The sequence below is a fragment of the Nomascus leucogenys genome, chromosome 4 (assembly GCF_006542625.1).
Source record: "Nomascus leucogenys isolate Asia chromosome 4, Asia_NLE_v1, whole genome shotgun sequence".
NCBI classification, from domain to species: domain Eukaryota; kingdom Metazoa; phylum Chordata; class Mammalia; order Primates; family Hylobatidae; genus Nomascus; species Nomascus leucogenys.
The window spans coordinates 91,773,668-91,795,464 of NC_044384.1; the positions used below are offsets into that span (position 1 = coordinate 91,773,668).

The 21,797-nt window shown below is 62.5% G+C and overlaps 1 protein-coding gene and 1 long non-coding RNA gene across 2 annotated transcripts in view; one reads left to right on the forward strand and one right to left on the reverse strand.

The window, feature by feature from the left end:
* Positions 1–948: 948 nt before the first annotated feature.
* Positions 949–21,398, reverse strand: CD81 (CD81 molecule). Its single transcript, XM_030811473.1, has 8 exons — positions 21,110–21,398; positions 7,736–7,850; positions 4,213–4,310; positions 3,350–3,424; positions 2,838–2,942; positions 2,387–2,488; positions 1,633–1,719; positions 949–1,544 (listed from the first exon to the last, which is right to left on the reverse strand). The coding sequence occupies exons 1-8, from the start codon at positions 21,173–21,175 to the stop codon at positions 1,482–1,484; spliced, it is 711 nt and encodes a 236-aa protein (XP_030667333.1). The 5' UTR covers positions 21,176–21,398; the 3' UTR covers positions 949–1,481.
* Positions 20,725–21,797, forward strand: part of LOC115834787 — a 45,736-nt gene continuing 44,663 nt past the window's right edge. Inside the window, exon 1 of the long non-coding RNA XR_004029726.1 lies at positions 20,725–21,139. This is a non-coding gene — a long non-coding RNA (uncharacterized LOC115834787). The remainder of the gene's footprint in view (positions 21,140–21,797) is intronic.

Below are 21,797 nucleotides of genomic sequence, written 5' to 3' on the forward strand. Positions count from 1 at the left end.
GGTCAGGAGTTCGAGACTAGCCTGGCCAACATGGCCAAACCCTGTCTCTACTAAAAATAACAAAATTAGCTGGGTGTGGTGTTGCATGCCTGTGGTCCTAGCTACTCGGGAGGCTGAGGCAGGAGAATCGCTTGAACCCGGGAGGTGGAGGCTGCAGTGAGCTGAGATCACACCATTGCACTCCAGCCTGGGCGACAAGAGCGAAACTCTGTCTAAAAATAAAGAGACCTTAAGACTCACAAAACAGACTCTGTAGTAATAAGATACCAACGTGACAGCAGGCCCTGAAAGAAACTGAAGTATTTTACCCCAATGTATTTTGAAATGGCTCTGCAAAGCTGTCTCCTGGGAAAATCCACATTCTATAGAGAATCCCCCTCCCTTTCCAGGTTTATTTCCTGATGCAGGAGAGAATTAACTAAGATTCTGGTAGCTTTTTAAGTCTGATAAGAAACGTTTGCAATCTGGCGGCTTCATCTGCATAATAATCTTGGTCTCCACAACTCCTTCTCTTAACCAGACAGTCCATTCTATTGATTTCAGGTCTTTAGATAAACTCAACCAACCGTTAATCAGAACATCTTTTAATCCGCCTATGACCTGAAAGTCCCTCCCCTTCAAATCGTCCCACCTTTCTGACTAAACCAACGTACATCTTAGATGTATTGATCGATGTCTTATGTCAAGTAGCCGGACCACTTGGGCACAAGTTCTCAGGAACTCCTGGGGCTGTGTCACAGGCCACCGGTGCTCATATTTGGCTCAGAATAAATAACTCCCCAATTTTACAGAGTGACTCCTTTTGTTAACACCAGGGATCCCAACCCACCCCCCCTCACCCTGGACCCCACAGAGTCCACAGAGCCAAGCCCCACCCGTGCTGGACTCCCCTGCCCTCTGGCCAACCCCTAGGTCTCAGACGCCACTGGCACTGAGGGGCTGCACAGGCCTGGTAGCATGCCTGATGTTCCTTCTTTATTAAATGACGGATTCAGGATGTTGTGATTACAGTTGAAGGTGACGTGTTAGAAAGGACAGGTGCACGAAGGCAGAGAGTGCCCATAGACTCGGCTCTCGAACCGGGGCAGGAGGGAACAAGGTGAGCTGTACAGCCCACAGGACGGGCGGGCTGGGTGGACACAGCCCCCCAGGTTGGCCAAGCTGAGTCTCTGGGCGAGTGGCTCCCAGGAGAGGCCTGGCTGAGCAGGCAGAGCACCCTGGGACCCCAGGGCCAGAAGGACCCCTGCCCTCCAGTCCCTAAGGCCCAGGCCCGTCTCCACTCACACACGCCACCTACATGTGACGTCAGCCCTGAAAAGGTAACAGGAAAGTTCAGAACAAAAAACCTCAAAACTAAAAAGGCTACTTGTAGCAGAGTAATACCGGAGACGTTATATACACAGGCGGTGACGGCCCACTCGGAAGTGTCCGGGTCACTTGGGGGGCACTGCAGAGGTCCCTGCGGCCAGAGCTGCGGGGCCTCAGTACACGGAGCTGTTCCGGATGCCACAGCACAGCACCATGCTGAGGATCATCTCGAAGATCTGCGGGAGGGTGGTGGGGGCGTGGTCAGCACGAGGCCCCGCGGAAGGGGCAGCCCAGAGCACAGGCCCTCCGCCCCCGCCCGCTCACCATGATCACGGCGACCACGATGGCAGCAATGCCGATGAGGTACAACTTCCCGGAGAAGAGGTCGTCGATCTTCTGGTGGCAGTCCTCCTGCAGGGGTGGCCAGGCGCGCGTGGTCAGGGACCGGGCCTCGGCTCCCGACTCCCCGTTGTCACGCAGTAATCCGTGGTCACCACAGAAAGTGCAGGGGGGAATCCTGGGAACAGCCCCCCACCCCCCACCCACCTCGGAAGAGGTGGGTGCAGCGGCCTGGCCTCTGCGGGTTTCTATCTTCCACCCGTTTTAACATAAAGGCAAAATGCCTGGGACACGCTGTGCCCTTTTCCACTGAGATCACGGTCATTGGTGTCACTAGACCCCTAAAGCATCACTGATGTGCACCCAGCGACAACTTTCACTGAGGTCTCAGCAGAAGACTTCCACAGGGCGCTATACGGCCTGCAGGCCCTGCCAGCTACAGGCTGTCAGGGGCGTCCACACCCATGAGTGCACACGTGGAGCTGGCGGTGCAGGTGAGTTCCCACCCCCGAGAGGCTCCACCTTCTTCACCCGGAATGCGCAGTACAGGGTGCCTGCCTTCCTCGTGGGCCAGATGCCATCCCACCCCGACCCTCCCAGCAGAGCAGCCCTGACAGGGGCCATGCCACCCAGTGTGGTCGCTCCCTGTGGGGCTGCCGTGTGATCTGCCCACCCCCAGGACCCCACCCAGGGGCGGGACATGCGGAGGATCAGGCGCGGCCCCGCCGGCCTCGTGCACCTTGAAGAGGTTGCTGATGATGTTGCTGCCCGAGGGACACAAGTTGTTCTTGAGCACTGAGGTGGTCAGAGCAGTCAGTGTGCTGGAGCCACAGCAGTCGAGCTGCAGACGGCAGGGGTGCAAGGTCAGCCCTGGATATGCCCAGGGGGACGGTGGCTCTAGGGAACCCACGGGGAGGTGGCCAGGGGTACGCGGCGCTCCCCACTGCAGAATGCATCCAGGGGCCAGCCTTCTTCCTCCTCAGCTGCGCTGCTCAGAGCTTTCCGCACCTTGGGCCAACCTGGCCCACTAGGTTCCCACCTGAGGACCAGTTGAGCCCAGGGGTCCTGGAGGTCCCAAGGGTGCCTCCTGCTCCTGAGGTCTGGGCGGAGGCAGGATTCATCCAGGACAAGACACACCCCAGCCGGGTTCCCAGGGCCCTGCTCCCCGCCCTCGCCCCTGGGGGCCGCACCGTCTCGTGGAAGGTCTTCACCACGGCCTTGGCGTTGTTGGCGTCGTCATCCACCACAGCCTGCTGTAGGGCCTGGTCATAGAACTGCTTCACATCCTTGGCGATCTGGGGGAGGGGTGCGGTCACATGCACAGGGGGAACCTCCCCCTCCTTACCCCCACCCCGTCCCACCCCAGGTGGATGCACTTTTCCCAGGCTCTCCCTGGGCAGGGTGGCTTCGAGGCCAGACCCCAGAGGACAAGGACTCTGCACTCTCAGCTGCCCCGGGAGTGCTGGGACACGGGAGGCTGGCCTTGTGCTCAGCCCCAATGCTGCCTCCTCCATAAAGCCCCTGGAGATCTTCCTAGCAAGTGGGACCCAGGAGGAGCCCAAAGAGCTCCCACAAGCCATGGGTCAGCCCCACCCCCACCTGCGACAGGAGAGGAGGGTGCCCCTCACCTGCCCCACCCGAGACAGGAGAGGTGGGTGCCCCCATCACCCACCCCACCCTGTCCCCGCGCACCCAGGCTCACCTGGTCCTTGTTGACAAAGCCCCAGATGCCGGCGGCCACCTCACAGGCAAACAGGATGACCAGGCAGGTGAAGAACTGGAGCCGGGCAGTGGCCAGAGAGAGGAAAGAGGGCAGGCTGTAGGTGGGGCCCAAGGACACACACCCAGGCACCCAGCAGGTGTGTGTGTGAGGGGCTAGTGGGAGCCACCATCCCACGACCTGACCGGGAGTGAGCGGCTTGTGTGAAACCCTGGGGCACAGAGCCTAAAACTCAGCCCAGGAAGGAGCCGTCAAAGCCCACGATGTCCCCACGCAGCACCAGGCTCCACAGGACGGGGTGGATGGGGCGGGGCGCGAGGTTTGGGATCACAGGCTGGTGAGTCCAGGATGTCTGCAGCCCCCAGGGAGGCATGTGCAGCAGTGTGACCCCTGACTGATCTTCCCCACCCCCTTGTTCCTGCTCCCCACGGGAAGGGGGAGCCATGGGCTATGCCTCAGTTTCCCCCACTGGAGACACGGGCACAGGCTCCCTCTTCCTGGACTGGCCAGGCCCTGGATGGCACAGCCAGGCCTGGGCTTCCCACTGGGGGTGCTGTGCCCGGAACGCCAAGGCTGGCCTCAGGGCTAAGGCTTGCTCCCTGTTATATTTGTGGCTATTTTTTGACAAAGAAAAGCGGTGATGTAGGAACTGGCCACGATGGAGATCAAGCACGGTGGGATTTAATTTAAAAACCAAACAACCAAACGGGAAAACCAGGGCACAGGAACCACCTCCCCCAGAACTCTAGGTTCCGTCCTGAGCACCAGCTCTGCCCCCTCCTCAGGGCCAGACGCAGCCCCCAGCCCCTCCTCGGCCCAGGTGCAGGCCCATCTCCCTGCCTTACCGTCCCCAGCAGGCATTGGGATTCCTGGATGGCCCCGTAGCAGCCCAGGAAGCCAACGAACATCATCACAGCACCCACAGCAATGAGGATGTAGATGCCTTGGGGGGAGAGAGACACCAGGTGGGTGCCTGCACACTCGTCACAGCCCAAGACCCAGGAGGGTCCTGGGTGCCGACCCCACCATGGGCCACCCAGCTGGGAAGATGTAGGGTTGCTGACTGCCAGGGATGAGCAGCAAGGGACCTCACATCCCAGCCTAACCCGGTGAGTTTTCTGTGCCTCAGTTACCTCTTCCATGACACAGGACGGAGACTAAGGAGGCCACATGGGGACTGCGCGCCTCATGAGTGCTCTGAGTGTTGGCGACAGGTGCTTCGCAGGGATGACACCTGCGGTGTGGCCTGCCACCTGCCACACCCACCACCCACCGCCTGCACCTGCCACCCGCCACCCACCGCCTTCACGCGCTCCCAAAGCCTCTGGGACTTGGCATGGGGTGGGAGTGGCATCAGAAGGCACAGGGTGGGCCCCCTGTAGGCCGGGGTTTAGGGGGCAGCCCAGGAACCGGAACCGGAACCAATGCTGCCTCCCCAGTGTGGTGCGAGAAGAGGGTGGGGGGCCCTGCTGGCTCCTGTCCCCAGTGTTGGCTGCACAACAGCACTTCCGTTACAGGACCTGCATTTGAACCTGGCTGCTGTGTGGGAGGACCAAGTTGGCTTCCTAGGCCCTGGGCTGAGGGCTGAAGCCCAGCACCCCACCTGGGACAGCTGGACCAGGGCGTGTAGGCCAGCCCTCCCGAACTCCCCCACACCCCTTGGCTGGGCAGCACGCACCTGCGGAGGGAGAAGGCGCCATACAAGGGTGGAGGGCGCACCGTGGGCCCGACATGGGCCCGGCCACCCAGACAGGGCCCTGTACCCTCGGGACAGCTATCATGTCTCTCAGTGCCTGCCCACTCCCCTATCCCTCAGCAGGCGGGGGCCATCTCCCGTCACTGCGGCAATGCGGAAGGCAGCCCAGGCCCCCTCCTCACAGCCAGGCCCATTGTCCCTGCCCAGCCAGTCCAGGGGAGAAGGTGCCTGGGGCAGGACCCACCGCCAGGCAGAGAACATGCCCTCAGGCCCTGACACTCCTGGGTTGCAAGGTTGGATTCACTCGGGGTGCAGGTCAGGAGGGATGCATTGCCTTTTTTGGTCCTGACAGGAGGTAGGAGGCCCAGGGCTGCCAGACCCCCTGCCAGGCCCCAGCCCCACCCCAGGGTCCTCTCTAACGCCCTCAGGCCTAACCCACCGCACCCATAGCGTCTCTGAGGGGAGTGAGCCCAGCAAATCCACCCTGTTCCCAGCGCTGGAAAAAAAAGCCCTTGGCAAAGCCCGGCCCACATCGGGGACAGCAAGAGGCACCAGAAGGCCGATTCTGGAATGGGCGAGGACTTGGTGGCCAGAGGAGCTCCAAGGGGTCCCCATCCAGTGGGGACCTAGGCAGAGCCCATGTCAGGCGTGGCAGGTCCTGTGGTAGTGTGGCCAACACAACCACAGGCTCCTCCAACCCAGGAGACCACAGCCAAGGACCGAGGGTGGGTGGCTCTGGGGCTGGAGCTCTGATGTGACCACGGTGACACCATGCAGGTCAGACACCTGCTTCCAACGCCAGCCTCACCCTGGCATCGTGGGGGCAGCACCACTGCCCCATGGGGCCTCAGCACAGCCTGTGACCTCTGCTTCTGCCAAGAGTGGGGCGCAGGAAGGAGGCCTGGCATACCTCTCTGAGGTGTCCCCTGTCCTTGCCCCAGTCCGAAGCCAAGTGACTCTTCAGCTCCTCTCCGGCCACACGGGGCCCGACGCCGACCCAGCAGCAGGAGCTGCTCCAGCCACAAGGCTTGGCCGCCGGGTGCCTGGAGAGTGACCCCTTCCAAGAACACCTGCCTCACACCAACAGGCCCCAGGTCCTGGAGAAGGGGACTCGGTGGCAGGGGCAGCCCCTCCTGTCCCTGGACAGGAGTATGAGGAACGTGCTGGGGCAGCCTCATACCAGGCTGGGGATGCTGTGGTTGTCACTGGCTGGACTGGTGGCCCTGGAGGACAAGGCTCAGGATGGCTGGGAGACCCTTCTGGACCCCAAATATCCTAATGATCTGGGGAGTGGGGAGCAAGAGGCCCGGGAGGGGCCTCCAGTAGAGATGCACCCTCAGAGGTAAGAGGATGCTGGCCGGGCTCTGCCGCCCACAGCCCAGGCACATGGGCAAAGCTAAACCAAGTGCTTCTGAGGACACAGGCAGGAGCGCCCCAGCTGCGTGCAGGGGGTGGTCTCCACACAAGCCCCTGGGACAAGCAGCCTTTCCCGTCCTCCTGACACACACCTGTGAGGGCACCAGGGCCCCGACAGAGGCCAGGAACCTATGGGCAGGGCCATGGGACCCTCTCCAGGATCGGCTGGGCCCAGAAACCCTCTGTGGGCCACAGGCTCCTGTCTCTGGGGAGGACAGGGACTATTCCTGTTGACACTGTCTGGACCCCAGCACTGGCCATCTGACCCATGAGCGGGGCATGGGGAAGAAGGAACAGGCACGCCGTGTGGCCAGGGCCCTCACCTGGCCCTGGGGTGACTGGACAAAGAGGCAGGACGGTGAAGGTGTGGGTCCATTTTGGGCCTCCTGGGGCCCTGGTTCAGCAACCAAGCCAAGCAGCCTCTGTAACTGGTGGGGGGCCTGGCCCTGCAGCTCCAGGCCTGGGGGCACCTGCCGGCTGAGGGAAGCCCTGAAGACTGGGGACACACAGGCTGCCCACCTCACCCACCCCTCGGCCTGTGAGGGCAACAGGGCCATCCCAGGGGCCTCCTTTAAAGGACAGAAGCATCTCAACAAATGCTCCCAGAGCCCCACCAGCACCAGCCCTGCCAGGGGCACCAGGAGGAAGGGCGCTGCTCTGCACAGTGAGACAGCACTCCTCCTCCTGGCCTTGCCCCTCCCCTCCTCCTCCTCCATCCCTCCTGCTCCTGGGGGCGGGGAGGGCAGCCCAGTCCCCCACATGCAGCCTAATAAGGCAGCAAGGTGCAGCTGCCTGCAGGGGCAGCTGAGTCACACCAGCCTCTGGGGCGTCTCCACCCCTCCCCTGCCCCATCTCCACCCCTCACTGGGTTCTATCCCTTGAGCTCCATCCCTCCCTCCCAGGCTCCACAGCCCCAGCTGCCTCAGCTGCTCAGTGCAGCCCAGGCATCCAGCCCCACCCTTCCCAGGGAGCCTCCCCCGAAATAACCCCACACTTAAAATAAGCAAGGTCTCCACACAGTCCCTGCCCAGGCCCAGCTGCCACCCCCTGCCCTGGCTCAGACCAGAGGAGCCAGCAGGCCACAGGCCCACCTCCATCTCCACCCTCACGCCCAGAGCCCTTTCCAGGGCTGCCTCCCTGCCCAGACACGCCATGCCCAACTATCTTTCAACCTCCATGTCCCCACCCAAAAGGCTAGGACCTGCCCCCTCCTGGAAGCCCTCCCTGAATATGTCTGCGGCCACATGTGCACTCACCTACGTAGAAGGTGTTGGGCGCGGGCTTGTCTCCCAGCTCCAGATACAGGAGGTTGGTGGTCTGCGGGTCATGGCGGAGCCACAGGGCCACACCCAGGATCACGCCTCCAGCCAGCTGGGAAAGAGCAGGAACACTGTCACATGTTCCAAGAGCACTGCAGCAGGGAGTGTGCCCGCCCCACACGCATGGCCTGAGCAGCCTCCTGCCTCGCTGAGCCACCCGCTGGCTTGCGAGCAGGGACCAGGTGTCAGCTCTGCTGCCCTGGTTTTTGCAATGCCCTGAAGAGCCCCGGGAGTCAGGAGCATGGGGCGGGTGCTTTGGCCACCATCTACTTGGAGCCTGGCCCTGCCCTGCACCTGTGGAGTGCCACTCCAGGGCAGGACTGCCAGGAAGACACGGGATGCCGGTTAAATCTGCCTCTCAGATGAAAACGGAATACTTCTTTAAGATAAGTGTGTCCCAGATATTGCATGGGACATACAAAAAAATAATCTGGGGCCGGGCGCGGTGGCTCACGCTTGTAATCCCAGCACTTTGGGAGGCCGAGGCGGGCGGATCATGAGGTCAGGAGATCGAGACCATGGTGAAACCCCGTCTCTACTAAAAATACAAAAAATTAGCCGGGCGAGGTGGTGGCGCCTGTAGTCCCAGCTACTCGGAGAGGCTGAGGCAGGAGAATGGCATGAACCCGGGAGGCAGAGCTTGCAGTGAGCCGAGATCGCGCCACTGCACTCCAGCCTGGGTGACAGAGCAAGACTCCGTCTCAAAAAAAAAAAAAAAATAATCTGGTGTTTATCTGAAGTTCAAGGTGAATTGGATGCCCTGTAGTTTCACCTTCCATATCTGGCCAGAGGCGATACCAGGACCTGAGCATCCCAGGAACACCGCCCCCTCCTGCAAGGGTGTGGCAGCGCCCCAAGAGTTCTGAGCTCGCTGGGGGACTGCCTCTGTCTGGGGGTGCTGAGAACTCTGGGGTGGGGGCACCCCATCTTTGCTGCCAGGAGGAGGGGGTAGGATTTGATGTTACCGGGCCAAGCTGTAGGCACCAGGGCCTGCGGGGTTTGTGGGATACATCCCTGCTGTGGGATGTCAGCCCTAGGAAGGGAAACTTGGGAGGAAGGACGCTGTGTGGTTTCCAAGATGGGCTGGGGGAAGGGCACGCAGAAGCCGGCCCAGCGCTGCCGCTCAGCAGCTGGGGCAGGAAGGGGGCTGTGCTGGGAGTCTGGCAGGCGGGGATGGGGCTCACAGAGAGGAGAGGCCCTCAATGCCAGGTCATCCTGTGCGCACACAACCAACTCTAGCCAGGTGGGGTCTGCCCTTGAGACTGGGCCCCAGACCAGGCCCAGCCCAGCCCACTCTGATCATCCGACCAGGCCAGGCACGTGCCCCAGGCCCCCCTCTGCACGCACCAAGGCCCCCTCTCTCCCTAGGGGCAGTGCCCAGCCCTCTGGTGGTGGGAGAGGACACAGGCTTGTCCTCTGCTGTCCCTGGTGCCTAGCACCAGGCAGGGCACACTGCAGCCATGTGATCCCCATAAATGACCAGTGACCCCGAGTCCTGCTGCCCCTACCCTCCTCCACTCCAGGACCCTTCCGCCTCTTGCAGATGCTCCTCCCTGCTAGACGGGGTGGGGACTGAATCCCCTTCAGACCCCTCCTGGGGGGTTTCTTCCTGCCTCATGCATGAAACACGGCCCCACAGCCCTCCAGCAGCCTGGGGACACTGCATCCCTAGGACACAATCGGTCAGTTCCAGGGTCCCTGGTCCACAGCAGGAGGCCCTTGTTGCTAGACAGTCTGGGTGGGTCAGGCTTTGCCCCTTGCTGCCCCAGGAGGACAGTACGAGAATCCGCTAAAACCTGGTCTGGCGGACGAGCCGTGCGCAGCCCTCAGGCAGGGATCACCCAGGCCAGGGCGTGCAGGTCAGGGCCCCACAAGTACGGCCACCATCCGGCTCCCATGGGCCTGGGCGAGTCTGCCTTCCTCCTCCATGCCACTCTCACGGAGGGCCAGGCCCTGGGGGCTTCCTGGAGGAGGAGGCAGGGGGACAGGAGATGAAATCAGCCAGGTGAGGAGGCACCCGGGGCGACGGGGGCATAACCTCCCAGGCGGAGAATGCCAGCCCAGAAGGCAGCTGCTCCCAGAGCTGAGTCGGAGGAATGCTTGCCTCTGCCACCAGCTGCGTGCCAGGCAGGTCCTGTCCCAGCAGCTGAGGCCTTGCCTCACCAGCACCAGGCGCCGACCCCACCACAGATGCAGGGCTGCCGGTCAATTGCAGAAGAGAAACTGAGGGCTGGACCCAAGAACACCACCGGGACAGCCCCACTCCTGCTCCAATGGCCCTGGCCAGGGAAGCAGGGCCCCAGGGTCGAGGGTGGGCAGGGGGCTGTGCTCAGCAGAGTGTGAGCTTCAGGCCCCAGCACCACGGCCCGCACCCAAGAAAAGCCCTGAGGACTCCCTGGTCAGGCCGGTCTAGGGTCTAGGGCCTTAGGGAGGGTTGGGGTGGGTGGAGGAGCTGGGGGCTCTATACCTCTTCCCCCTTTCCCTCACACTCTTGTCTCCCCTCCCCCGGGACCTGGGCTGGGCCTGGCAAACGATAAGGCCAGAGGGGGCTAGGCGTGGTGGCGAGCGCCTGTAATCCCAGCAGCTTTGGAGGCTGAGGCGGGAGGATCGCTTGAGCTCAGGTGGTTAAGGCTGCAGTGAGTTATGATTGTGCCACTGCACTCCAGCCTCGGTGACAGAGCAAGACCCTGTCTCAAAAATAAAATAAGCCTCACAGGGGCTGCTGGTGCCAGCAGCCATGGGGCTCTCACCCCAAAGGAGTTGTTGATGGTCCCCCTGTAGCGGGACTGCCAGAGCACCTTCTCCACGTACCCGACACAACAACCTGGGCTGTGATTTCTCAGGAGGAGGAGCTGTGCCTCCTGCCCTCCTATGGGAGTTTCAACTCAATTTTCACACTCTGGTTTAGACAGGATGGCAGCCTACTTCCCCTGCCCAGGCCCCAGACTGAAGCTCTTCCGTGCCGAGTGGAAGGTGCATTAGAATCACCAAGGGCCTGATGTACACCTGCGGGCAGCACTGGACGCCATCTGGCAGCTGGGACCCCACATGTGCCCCTCACATGACAAGGCCCCAGGGAGGCCAGGGGCCCCTGGCTTCCAGAATCCTGCAGGAGCAGACAGCTCCTGGTTCTTCTGTGCCCGTTATACCCGTGGGAGCACAGGGAGGGCCATGGACAGTGCAGGAGAGGCAGGAAGAGTGGGGGCTTGGGGGTGGCCCCAGAGAGCCTGGCTGTCCTCACCCTGCTGCCCTCCTGAGCTGGCTCCAACTGCAGCCTGGCGGGAGGAGGTGGCGAGGCCGAGAGTTGCCGTGGTAACTCTGGCTTCCTCCAGGGCCTTTGAAAACATTGCTTATTTTGTTTTGAAACTGTGGTCCAGAGACCGTTTTGAGAGCTGTTCCAGGACAGAGTGGGGCAGGTGGATGGGGGAGCCTCATCCCCACAGAGACCTGGTGATAAACCCTGACTCAGCCATAGGAGCTGTGGGGCCGCTGGAAGGTCCCTGGGCTCCCCGTTCCTCAGTGTCCCCCTCTGTAAAACAGAGCTGATTGTGGAACCGTGCCTGGCTTGGAAGCTGCTCTGTAGAGGCCCCTCCGCCCCCTGCCCTCCCTGGCTGGGCAGGGACCACCCCTCCTCTAGCCTGGGCGCTGAGGGGATGATCACATCTGATAGGCACACCGTCCTAACAGAAAGGTAGTGACGGCAAAGCTTAGCCTAAACCCCAAACCTGCTAATGGTGGGACTTCAGGCCACCCTGCAGCTTCTTGCTGTGCTCTGGGAAGGGGCTTCTGTTCAGACTCCAGGGCGTGTGAGGAGGCTGCCCCCAGACAAGCCCCGGCCCCAGGCCTCTGCTGAGGGTTGCAGGGAAGGCTGGTCCTGGCCTGCAGGGCCTGAAAGAGCCTGGGCCAACACCTGGAAAGACCCGAGGGCCCATGTGACTTTTAATAGGGCAGAACAGCTGGGCCAGGAGGGGGTGGGAGGGACGGCCGGAAATGGGGGTGACGCCAGCCTGCCTACCTCAACTGTCCCCGAGGCTACCAGAAACAGGAGCCACTCTGGGTGGAAAAATGGGGCAGGAAGGAGTGCCAGGCACTGGGCAGAGGCCTCACCTGGGCCTTGGTCTTCCCAGCCCTAGCATGGACAAACGGGGCCATGCTGAGCTCTCCGACCTTCAGCAGGGACCTTGAGCTGGAGCTAGGTGACAACAATGGTGGTGATGGTCACCCCCGTTTCTGGATGAGGAAACGGAGGCAGAGGGGCTCCCCTAGGGCCACCTACGAGGGAGGGCAATGGCAGCACCAAAGCCCTACGCCTCGCGGTGGGAAAGGCAGAGGTGCCCCTGCCCCATAACAAACCCCATGTGGCAGGGCTAGAGGTTCCCCAGAGTCAGGAACGCGAAAGACACCTGCTCTCCGAAAGACATGGGGCAGGGCCCCGAACGTATGCAGAGCTTTCCAAACTCAACAGCAAGAAAACTGGCAACCCAATCTTTAAAAGATGGGTAAAAGACAGGAACAGACCCTTCCCCACAGAAGATCCACACACAGCAAATAAGCACATGAAGAGATGCTCCACTTCGCCAGGGACCAGGAAACCCAGGTCAAGCCGCAGCCACATCCCGAGCGCACCCAGTGGATTGGCTGCCACGAAAAAGACCAACCACACCACATGCTGCTGGGGGAGGCGACTGGGACGCACACAACGGGGGCTGTAAAACGGTCCAGTCACCTTGAGTAACAGTTTGGCAGTTATGTAAAACTGCTGCTTAAGTAGTGAAACCCACATTCACCACATGACCCAGCTGCTCCACGCCCAGGTATTTATCCAAGAGAAATGAACTCAGGTTCACACAAGACTTGTACGCAAATGTTCTCGCAACGTTTCTTGTAAATGCCCCAAACTGAAACAACCCATATGCCCACTGACCGGTGAACGGGTGAACCTGGGGTCCGTCGCTGGCGTGCACATGTGGGTTCAACCCTGCCCGGCAATAAAAGGAACAGACGAAGGGCACACCACAGCATGGGTGCACAGACGACAGGTATGCCACACAGACAACGGGCACGCCACAGCACGGGTGCACAGATGACAGGCATGCCACACAGCGGGCACACCACAGCACGGGTACACAGACGGGCATGCCACAGCACGGGTGCACAGATAACGGGCACGCCACAGCGCGGGTGCACAGATGACGGGCACGCCACAGTGCGGGTGTGCCTCTGGGTAATCATGCTGAACCAAAGGGGCAGAACAGCAACGATGCGCAAGTGCCTTCTGAGTCCACTTGTTGAAGAAATGTATGCTGTGCGCACCCACGGTGACGGACCATGGTTGCCCTGGGACGGGGAGGAGGGGCAGGAAGCAGAGATCCCAAGGGCCCCAGGGGCACCTGGGGAGTTGGTGATGGTTTCATGGGGGTATAAATTTGTCAAAACTTACCAAGTTGTACCCTTTAAACATCTGCATTTACTGTGTGTCAATCACGTCTAAATAAAGCTGTTTGAAAAGCCCCCACATCCTAAGTCCCTGATGACTGAACTCCCGGGGACCAGTGTTTCTTCTGGGCCCCAAAGACCCAAGGCTGCCATCTTGGTGCTAACTTCTTCCGAGGCAGAGCCAACGCTTCCCAGGGGCAAGCAGCGGCATGGGAAACACCGAAGCCGCGTCCTTAGAAGTGCACTTTTAGGATCAATCAAAGTTAGGACTGGAGTAACTATGGAGCCTGATGTCAGTTAAAAGAGAGTCCCACTTTCATGGTGATGAGGTGGAGGGCAGCCCAAGGCCCTGGCTGCTGAGTGCCTTCACCAAGGCCCATCTCAGCCTCTCTCTCCCTTGTCTACAAACAAGGAAATAAAAGTGCAGAAGCTGACATCCACACAACTTAGCCTGCACGGCAGCACCTGGCTCTCCATCACTGTTAGGTTTCATAAGTGCTGGAATCTGGAACTCCTGTCATCTCTCTCCCCACAGAGCCATCCATACAGGCACCTCCCTGCTCAAAACTCGCCTGTGGGAAGCCTCTCTGCCACCTGCTCCCACCTCTTAAGATACTCCAGCCTCCGGAGGCGCCCTCTGAGATGCCCCGCCCCCAGGATGCCCCGCCTCCCAAGTGGCCTGGCCCCAGAGATGCCCCACCTCCCGAGACGCCCCGCCTCCCGAGACGCCCCGCCTCCCGAGACGCCCCGCCTCCCAAGACACCCCACCCCACAAGACGCCCCACCTTACAAGATGCTCTGCTGGGGATTGGGGATGGAGGGTGGCTCTCAGGATGGAGCCCAGGTAACCTGTGGGGTTCCTGGAGGGCTCCTTGCAAGGCTACTAAAAGCAGTGTTTGTACTCTATGAAGGATTGTTTGTTTCTTTCTTTCTCCTTCCTGGGAATTAATAACAGAATCAACTTTAAAAGGGGGGCTGCCAAGCACACTGGGTTCCTGCCCAGACTGTCCGCTGTTTCCAAGAAGCAGCTGAAAGGGAGCAAAAGGCAGCAGGCACTGCCCGGGCAGGCCTAGGGCAGCTCCCCTACCCATGCCAGCTGCCCACTGCCCCCGCAGGCCCCGGACAGCTGGGAGCCAGAGCTTCGGGTGGGAGCTCTCCAGGCCAGCACTCACACCCCCACAGCTGCAGGAAGGGGCAGGGATCTGGTCGCCCCACTCATACCTTACCCCCACCCAGACAGGCCAAGTGGTCACCCCAAGTCCTGCCCAGGTGCCCCGGTGTGGGACGAGGACAATGGTACATCAGCTCACTCGCCTTTACGTAGAGGCCGGGCGTCTGTGCGTCTCTAGCCCAGGCCCTCCTTGATGCTCTTGGGGAGAGGAGCCACCAGGCAGGGCCACGCTGCGGGCTCTGTGCCTGCTCACCGACACCTGGGGACTGCACATGTGGGAAACACACCGGGAAGTGCCCATTCGGCTCAGCCACTGGGAGGTGCTGGGGCCTGAGACACCCTCCCCAGGAGGACAGTGAGGCCCTGAGGCAGGAAGGAAAGGAGGAAGTCCCCCTGGAGATACTGGGTGAAGGAGGGGAGAAGCTCACCAAGGTGCTCCCAGGAAGGGACGCTGGGGGCCGGAGGCAAACGGCCCCTCCAGCCTGGGCCCCCGCAGGCCAACCCCTCACTCTCTGCCCACCAAGAAGGGGCAGTGCCAGACCTGGGTGTGGAGGTTGGGGACAGGGCCAGACTCCTCCCTGGGTGACGTGGGGCCCTCTCAGGCCCTCCCAGGTGATTAGCAGCTGCCCCTCTGACCCCGTTGTGGCCTCCAGGGACGGGAAGGCAGCATGGAGGGAAGAGGAGCAGGAATTCTCTCCTAGGCCAGGAAGCGGAAGCTCCACTCACAGGGCCCCTGGCCCCTGGCCCCGAGGAAGCCGCCAGTCTCAGCATCTAAAAATAGGTGTCAGGCGAGGATGCTGGCCCTCTGGCCCTGCCAGCTGGGGGATGTGAGGAGTCACTTCCCTTGGGACCAGGAGGACGGGCACATGCTCAGAGCATGCTGGTGTCTCCCAGGCATCAGGGGTGGTGGGCACAGGGGCCCCGAGGACCAAGCCCCTTCCAGGGCCAGCTGTTCCTGAGGCAGGGAAGTCAGGAAGTCCCTAGCCCTACTCTAAGCCCCTCGGAAACCCCTGGGGTTCCATTCAGGAAGGAGCTCCAGGATCAGGACTGTTCTGGGCCCCCATCAGCCTGGGTCCTTCGCCTGTCCTGGGGTGAGTCTCATGCCCTATCATCTGTTTTACCTACGCTGTTACCTGGGGTTGAGCTTTGAGATTAGTTCTGCACTGCAGCAGATATCATGCTCCTGGCAGGGCTGTGAGGGGCCTGGCCTGGCTGGGGAGAGAAGTGAGGACCCCAGGCTGCCCGCCTGCCCTGATCCTGCAGCAACATGTAACACAGCACAGGGCGCCCTGCGGGGTCCCCCATCACCCAGCCCTCTCCCTCCCATCCTTTACCTTCTCTGAATCACGCCACTTCCATAACTGGGAGCCCGAGGGGCTGAGGAAGAGGGAAGCAGTAACTTTCCAAATGTAGTGGGAGAGCACATCTCCAGAGAGAAGGGCAAGGTGGGGTGGGGGCATGAGCCACCAGGCTCTGGCCAAGCTGGCTGCTCCCTCCTCTCAGGCCCCTGGCATTTGGAATCTCACACCTGGACTCTCAAAGCTCCCCTGCTGGTGCACCCACATCCCGGAGAGAGGCGCTTAGCGCTTACGAGCTCTGTGCCCCTGGTCCCCCAGCCCTACCACAACTCCTTGAGCCTGCAGCCCTCAAAGACCTCGTGCGGGGGTCGGGGGCATGGCGGCAGCTGCCTTATCCTGGCCATCCCACGGCCATGGCATTGGTGGCCAGTGCAGGATGCCTACGGCCCCAAAAGTGAGATCCGGCTGCCAGCTGACCTTCCACACCCTTGGGCATGGCCCCCTGCCTGAGGGGACTCCTCCAGCATGGGGGGCCTACCTGGAAGACCCTCAAGGGTCTCTCATGATTCAGCACCTGCTCTGCAGCCCATGTTGGGGGGCTTAGTTTGGGCCCAGAAACACGAAGAATGTGTGTGTAGGGCTGGGGGACACTGAGTAAGTCCAGAGGTTCCTGGAAGGCTGCCCAGCATACCAGGTACCACTGGGTCCTACCAGGCAGGTGGGGACAACTTGGAACTGGAGATCACTGAAGCCCATTTCTGGGTAAGCCTGGTTCTTCTTGCCCAGAGGGGTGCTGGGAACAAGGCAAACACCTGCAGGGCTGGAAGATCACCCAGCAACCACAGCTCGCCCAGCCTGGATCACAGGGACACGGGGCCCAAACAAGGGGCAGGGCACCTGGCTCCTCCCCAGCCCCACCCCAACCCCAGGGTCCTGTCTAAAACCGCGGTGGGTACAAGGGTGACAACCTGCTCCCTCGCACAGGCGCCTGGACTCTAAGCCTTATTGACTCTATGAGCAAAGGTCTTCCCATGGTGCGATTTCAGGTGCGGAAATAGGGGTAGCGATCGTTTGGGGTCTGTCTCCCTGTCTGGGCTTGGAAGCAGTTATGAGATAGGGATTGGGGGTGAACCAGATTTCTAAAAGTTGAGCTGAACTGGGCGCTGGGGTGGGTGCAGGAGAAGGACCCTCAAACCCAGGAATGAATGGCGGGCTTTCGGGCATGCACCCTGGTGACTGCAGGGAGGGCGGATGACTTGTCAGCACCCAGCAGAGCCACAGCCAGCCAGAGGGGCGACCAGGGAAGTAAGCCCACACCTCCTTGCTTTTGCACTGTGCCCTGCACTGCTGGACAGCCTCACTGGGGCCAGTCTGTAACAGAGACAAACCACAGACTTCCTCTTCTCGGCCCGCTTGGCCCAGTGGCCGTTTCCCCAAAGCTGTGCAACCAGACAGCCTGGGGGAGCCAGGGAAAGTCCACACACCCACTTGGTGAAACCAGGCACAGGATGTCCTAGCCCCCTCCCCCACAGCGCCTGCCAGGGTTGCAGCCCCTCTCCCGGAAGGATGGAGACAGACCTGCCAAGTGACAAACAGTCATGTGCTGTCTGGAAGCGAGAAATACCCGTTAGTGAGGCTTCTAATCAGTCTCTTTCCCAGCCGGGTTTGGCTGCCCTGCCACTGGGAGGTGGCTACCAGCTGCATTAGCTTGGGGGAGCAGCCAGTCCCAGGTGGGGGACACTGCTCTTCTCCCTGCGGGGATTGGTGACACCTCTCCTGGGCTCCCTGGCCAGCCCCCGAGAAGACTCTTATATCCATTTCACAGATGAGGAAGGCAAGGCTCCCACAGGCCAGTCACCTGCCCCGGGACACAGGTTCTCCTGCCCTGCTCCTGGCAGCAGGTAGGTCTCAGGTGCCAGCCGCCTCTGATGGAGGCTCCGAGACCCACCCAAGGGACAGGACTTCCATGCTGCTTGGCCAGGGTGTCTGCAATGTCCTCCCTGCTTGGGGCAGCCCCGCACCCAGGGAGCCCAGTTCTCACTGGCCCCCAAAGCGGTCAGGGCGCAGGTGCATGCTGCCCAGACCTTCCCCCTCGCACCTTGGCTTGGGAAGGGAGACAGCAAGAGTGTGAGTGTGTGTGCAGGTGGGAGTGTGCGTGTGTGCACACTCGTGTGTGTGAGTGCCTGTGCGTGTGTGTGTGGGCTCCTTCCTGGGAAAGAGGTCAGGCTACCCCAGCTGCCTTCTCCCACAGGCAAGGCCTTTTTCCTCTCTAAAATGGGACTTTTAACAAGTGCCCCATCCAGACACTCATTGTCAACCTCCTCCCCACCAGCCTCCCCTGAGCCCACAGGACTGCACTGTGTCCCTCTGGACCCTGCAGGGTTCCTGCAGCCCCTTCCCCACTGCACATCCTGCCTGTCTGGGCTGGGCTCTCTGAGGCAGAGGTCCCTTTGGACCCCTGGCCAACACCCACGCCCTGAGCCCTTCCTGCACCAAGCCCCCTGTCAACACTCAGGCATGTCAGCGAATCCACCACCACCACCAGGAGGTAGGCTCACTGAGGGCCCCCACTGCAGACGGGGGAGGCCGAGGCCCAGGACCAGAGCAGTGTGGTGGGCACTCCACCAAGGGAGGCCCAAGCCCATGGCACTGTGCTCTCAGCCACACACCCTGCGACACCAGGGTGGAGGGGGGTCCACCAGGGTGGTGCCCACCAACCCCACCTCACCCAGCCTGGCATTCCTGGCTACCACTGAGCCCCAGTGGATGGGTGGGTCCACAGTGACTGTGGACGGACTCAGTTCTCAATGCTTTGCAGGAAGTGGGCCCTGGGGAGAGAAGCGGCAAGGCCTCGGAGACATTTCCTTGAGCCTTAATAACAAGCACCCCTGGGATGCGTCAGGTCTCCACCCCGGCTGCCTGGGAAACTTCCAGGCCCACCCTGGCGACACTCCCAGGGGGCTGCCAGGGAGACCTCTCAGCCTGGGCAGGCAGGAGGGACTCACCCAGTGCTGACGCACCGTCTAGAGAGCAAAAATCCACCTCCGGAGAAGTCCCCTTCCCCGACTCCCCTTCAGCCCCTGCCCCCAGGCCCACACTCTCCCTCAGCCCCTGCCCCCAGGTCTACACTCTCCCTCAGCCCCTACACCTCAGGTCCACACTCTCCCTCAGCCCCTTCCCCCAGGCCCCACACTCTCCCTCAGCCCCTACCCCCAGGTCCACACTCTCCCTCAGCCCCTACCCCAGGTCCACACTCTCCCTCAGCCCCTACCCCAGGTCTACACTCTCCCTCAGCCCCTGCCCCCAGGCCCACACTCTCCCTCAGCCCCTACCCCAGGCCCACACTCTCCCTCAGCCCCTACCCCAGGTCTACACTCTCCCTCAGCCCCTACCCCAGGTCTACACTCTCCCTCAGCCCCTGCCCCAGGTCTACACTCTCCCTCAGCCCCTACCCCAGGCCCCCACTCTCCCTCAGCCCCTGTGCCAGGTCACACTCTCCCTCAGCCCCTGCCTCCAGGCCCATACTCTCCCTCAGCCCCTGCCCCAGGCCCACACTCTCCCTCAGCCCCTACCCCAGGCCCCACTCTCCCTCAGCCCCTGCCCCAGGTCTACACTCTCCCTCAGCCCCTACCCCCAGGTCTACACTCTCCCTCAGCCCCTGCCCCAGGTCTACACTCTCCCTCAGCCCCTACCCCAGGCCCCCACTCTCCCTCAGCCCCTGTGCCAGGTCTACACTCTCCCTCAGCCCCTGCCTCCAGGCCCATACTCTCCCTCAGCCCCTGCCCCCAGGTCCACACTTGCCTCGTCAAGGGATGAGGCTCCAGGGGCCGGCAGAGGGACATCCTGTGTCTCGTGCCTCTCCCACATGCCTGGGCTGAAGCAGGCCACCACTAAGCAACGGCTGAGGTCCCATGCCTGGGGAAGGCAAGCCCCTCCCAGATGGCCTCGCTGCCCCCACTGCCAGGGCAGTGCCGAAGGCCACAGTGACTCCCACCAGTGTCCCAAGCAGGCTGTGCAGAACGGCCTGGCTTGGGGAAGGTGGGATGTGACTGCCCCCACTCCTCTCCCAGCTGAGAGTTCAGTTCAGCCTCCGTCCTTCCCCCTCCAAATAATCTCCCTGCCCCAGATCCGCACTGGGATCCTCAGCCGTCCAGATGGGAAACAGATGTCTCTGGTCCCACACACTGGCTCCGGGGCCCATTTTAAAAGTTTGCCCTCCCTGCCTCAACTTGAGAAACACTCGGTCCACTGGGACATCAGCCGAGTCTTCCACGAGAAGGAGGTGACAGCCTGGGGGGCACGGGGAGGGGCTTGCAGTCTATGCCCAGGGGCGTGGCCACGGGGAGGCCGCGGCCATGGACACCCACTCCAGTCCTTCCAGGCCAAGAAGGGATTTCCACCCCCTCCCCAATTCTAACACCGACAGGAAATGGAAACAAAAGGCGAAAGCCCATCAGTCACTTCCCAGCAGCAATGACTGCGGTCAGGAGAAAGCCATTCTCAGCAAAAGACCCTCCTTCACCCACGTTGGCACCCAAAGATGCCCAGCGTGGGGGCCCCTCTTGCAAAGCAGCGGCCCCACTCCCAGACCCTGCCATCCACTCCAGGCCCCTGGTGCCAATCTCTTCCTTGTGCCAATTCAGAACCGCGGGGTCCCCACTCCTGCAAGGCCTCCAGAGCCCTTCTGGGAGGAGGCCTCGGCTGGAACGTGTCTGGGTGAGGAGAGGGAGATCGGCCTCCAGGCAGGGACGGCCAGGGTGCGCGCACCCCAGCTTTTGGGCCACCCCGGCGGGAGTCTGCGCTCCTTTTAGGCGCGACCCCCAAGAAGGTCCCGGGTGGTGACAGCAGATTGGAGAGTGAGCTGGGCTGGGGAAAGAGTGAGGCGGATCGCCCCCAACCTCGGGCAAAGTGTGCGCCCCCGCCCCACCATCCAGGGGCGGCGGCTCTTGATGAGCTCATGGGGGCGGGGCGCCAGGAGTCCCGCCCGCGAGCCCCCCCTTCGTCCCCGCGAAGCAGCAGTCCGGAATCCGCGGCCAGGGACCCGCGAAGGCCCCTCCTCAGCTGAGGGGCTGCCGGGTACTCGGGTCCCGACCCGCGCCCACCGCACCCATCACCACCACTTAGCGGGAACTGCCCGGCGGCCCCCAGAAGCCCTGGCCCGGCCGCAGAGCTGGGCCCCCGCGCACAGAGGCCCCGAAACTCGGCTCGCAGCCCTCAGCCCCAATGTCGGGGGACGCGGCGGCCCCGGGCGACCCCCAACCCGGCTCCTGGAGCCCACAGGTGGCCCCACAACTTCGCGGCCCGCGCTGCGCCCGCGGGGCCTAGCATGCTGCCGCGGGACCTGCCCGACGTGGGGTGTGTGCCCGCCCCCTCCCGCCCCGGCCCCCGGCCCAGCCCAGCCCTTACCCAGAAGACGAAATTGAAGACGAAGAGCAGGTACTTGATGCACTTGGTGCAGCCCTCCACTCCCATGGCGGCGCGGGCGGCGGGCGGCCTGCGGGGCTCGGGCCGGTCCTGGGCGGCGGGCGGGCCGGCGCGGGGCCTGGCGGGCGGCCGGCAAGGGGGCCTGCCGGGCCGAGGGGCGGGGGCGCGAAGAATGGGGCGCGGGGGCGCGTGGGGCGCGGGGCGCTGGAGGCCTGGCCGGATGCGCGGTGGGGTCGCCGCTGTCGCCGCCGCTGCCGCCGCCGCTGCGCGCTCGCTCTGTGGCCGGGCGCGCGCCCCGCTCAGCACTACTTATAGGGCGCCTCGGCCCCGCCCCTCCGTAGGCCCCGCCCCGGCCATCTCATGCCCCGCCCCCGGCCCCGCCTCCTGCCGCCAGGGCGCGCAGCCGAGGGGTATGGGGTCGCTGCACCTACCCGCAACTTGGCGCGTTTCGGCCAGGACCTCAGGGCCCAGGTGCACCGTGCTGGGCGCAGGAGGCGTCCCCATGCTGCTGTCGCGCTCCGAGCCCCCGAGGGGGTGGCAGCAGGGCCGCGCCTGAGGACAGGCATGCAGCGTCTGCCCAGGAGTGCAGCCCCGGTGCCAGGAGAACAACCCATTCTTCCCTCCCTCAAGCACCTTGAACAATCTGGGAGGGTTCCCCAAAGGAAGTGAG

Excerpts from the sequence above, each read along its gene's own strand:
- CD81 (XM_030811473.1), bottom strand. The coding sequence starts at position 21,175 with ATGGGAGTGGAGGGCTGCACCAAGTGCATCAAGTACCTGCTCTTCGTC. Across the intron at positions 7,851-21,109 it reads TCTTCAATTTCGTCTTCTGG|CTGGCTGGAGGCGTGATCCT; the intron begins GTAAGGGCTGGG and ends GCTCTTTCCCAG. Across the intron at positions 2,943-3,349 it reads GCTTTGTCAACAAGGACCAG|ATCGCCAAGGATGTGAAGCA; the intron begins GTGAGCCTGGGT and ends CCCCTCCCCCAG.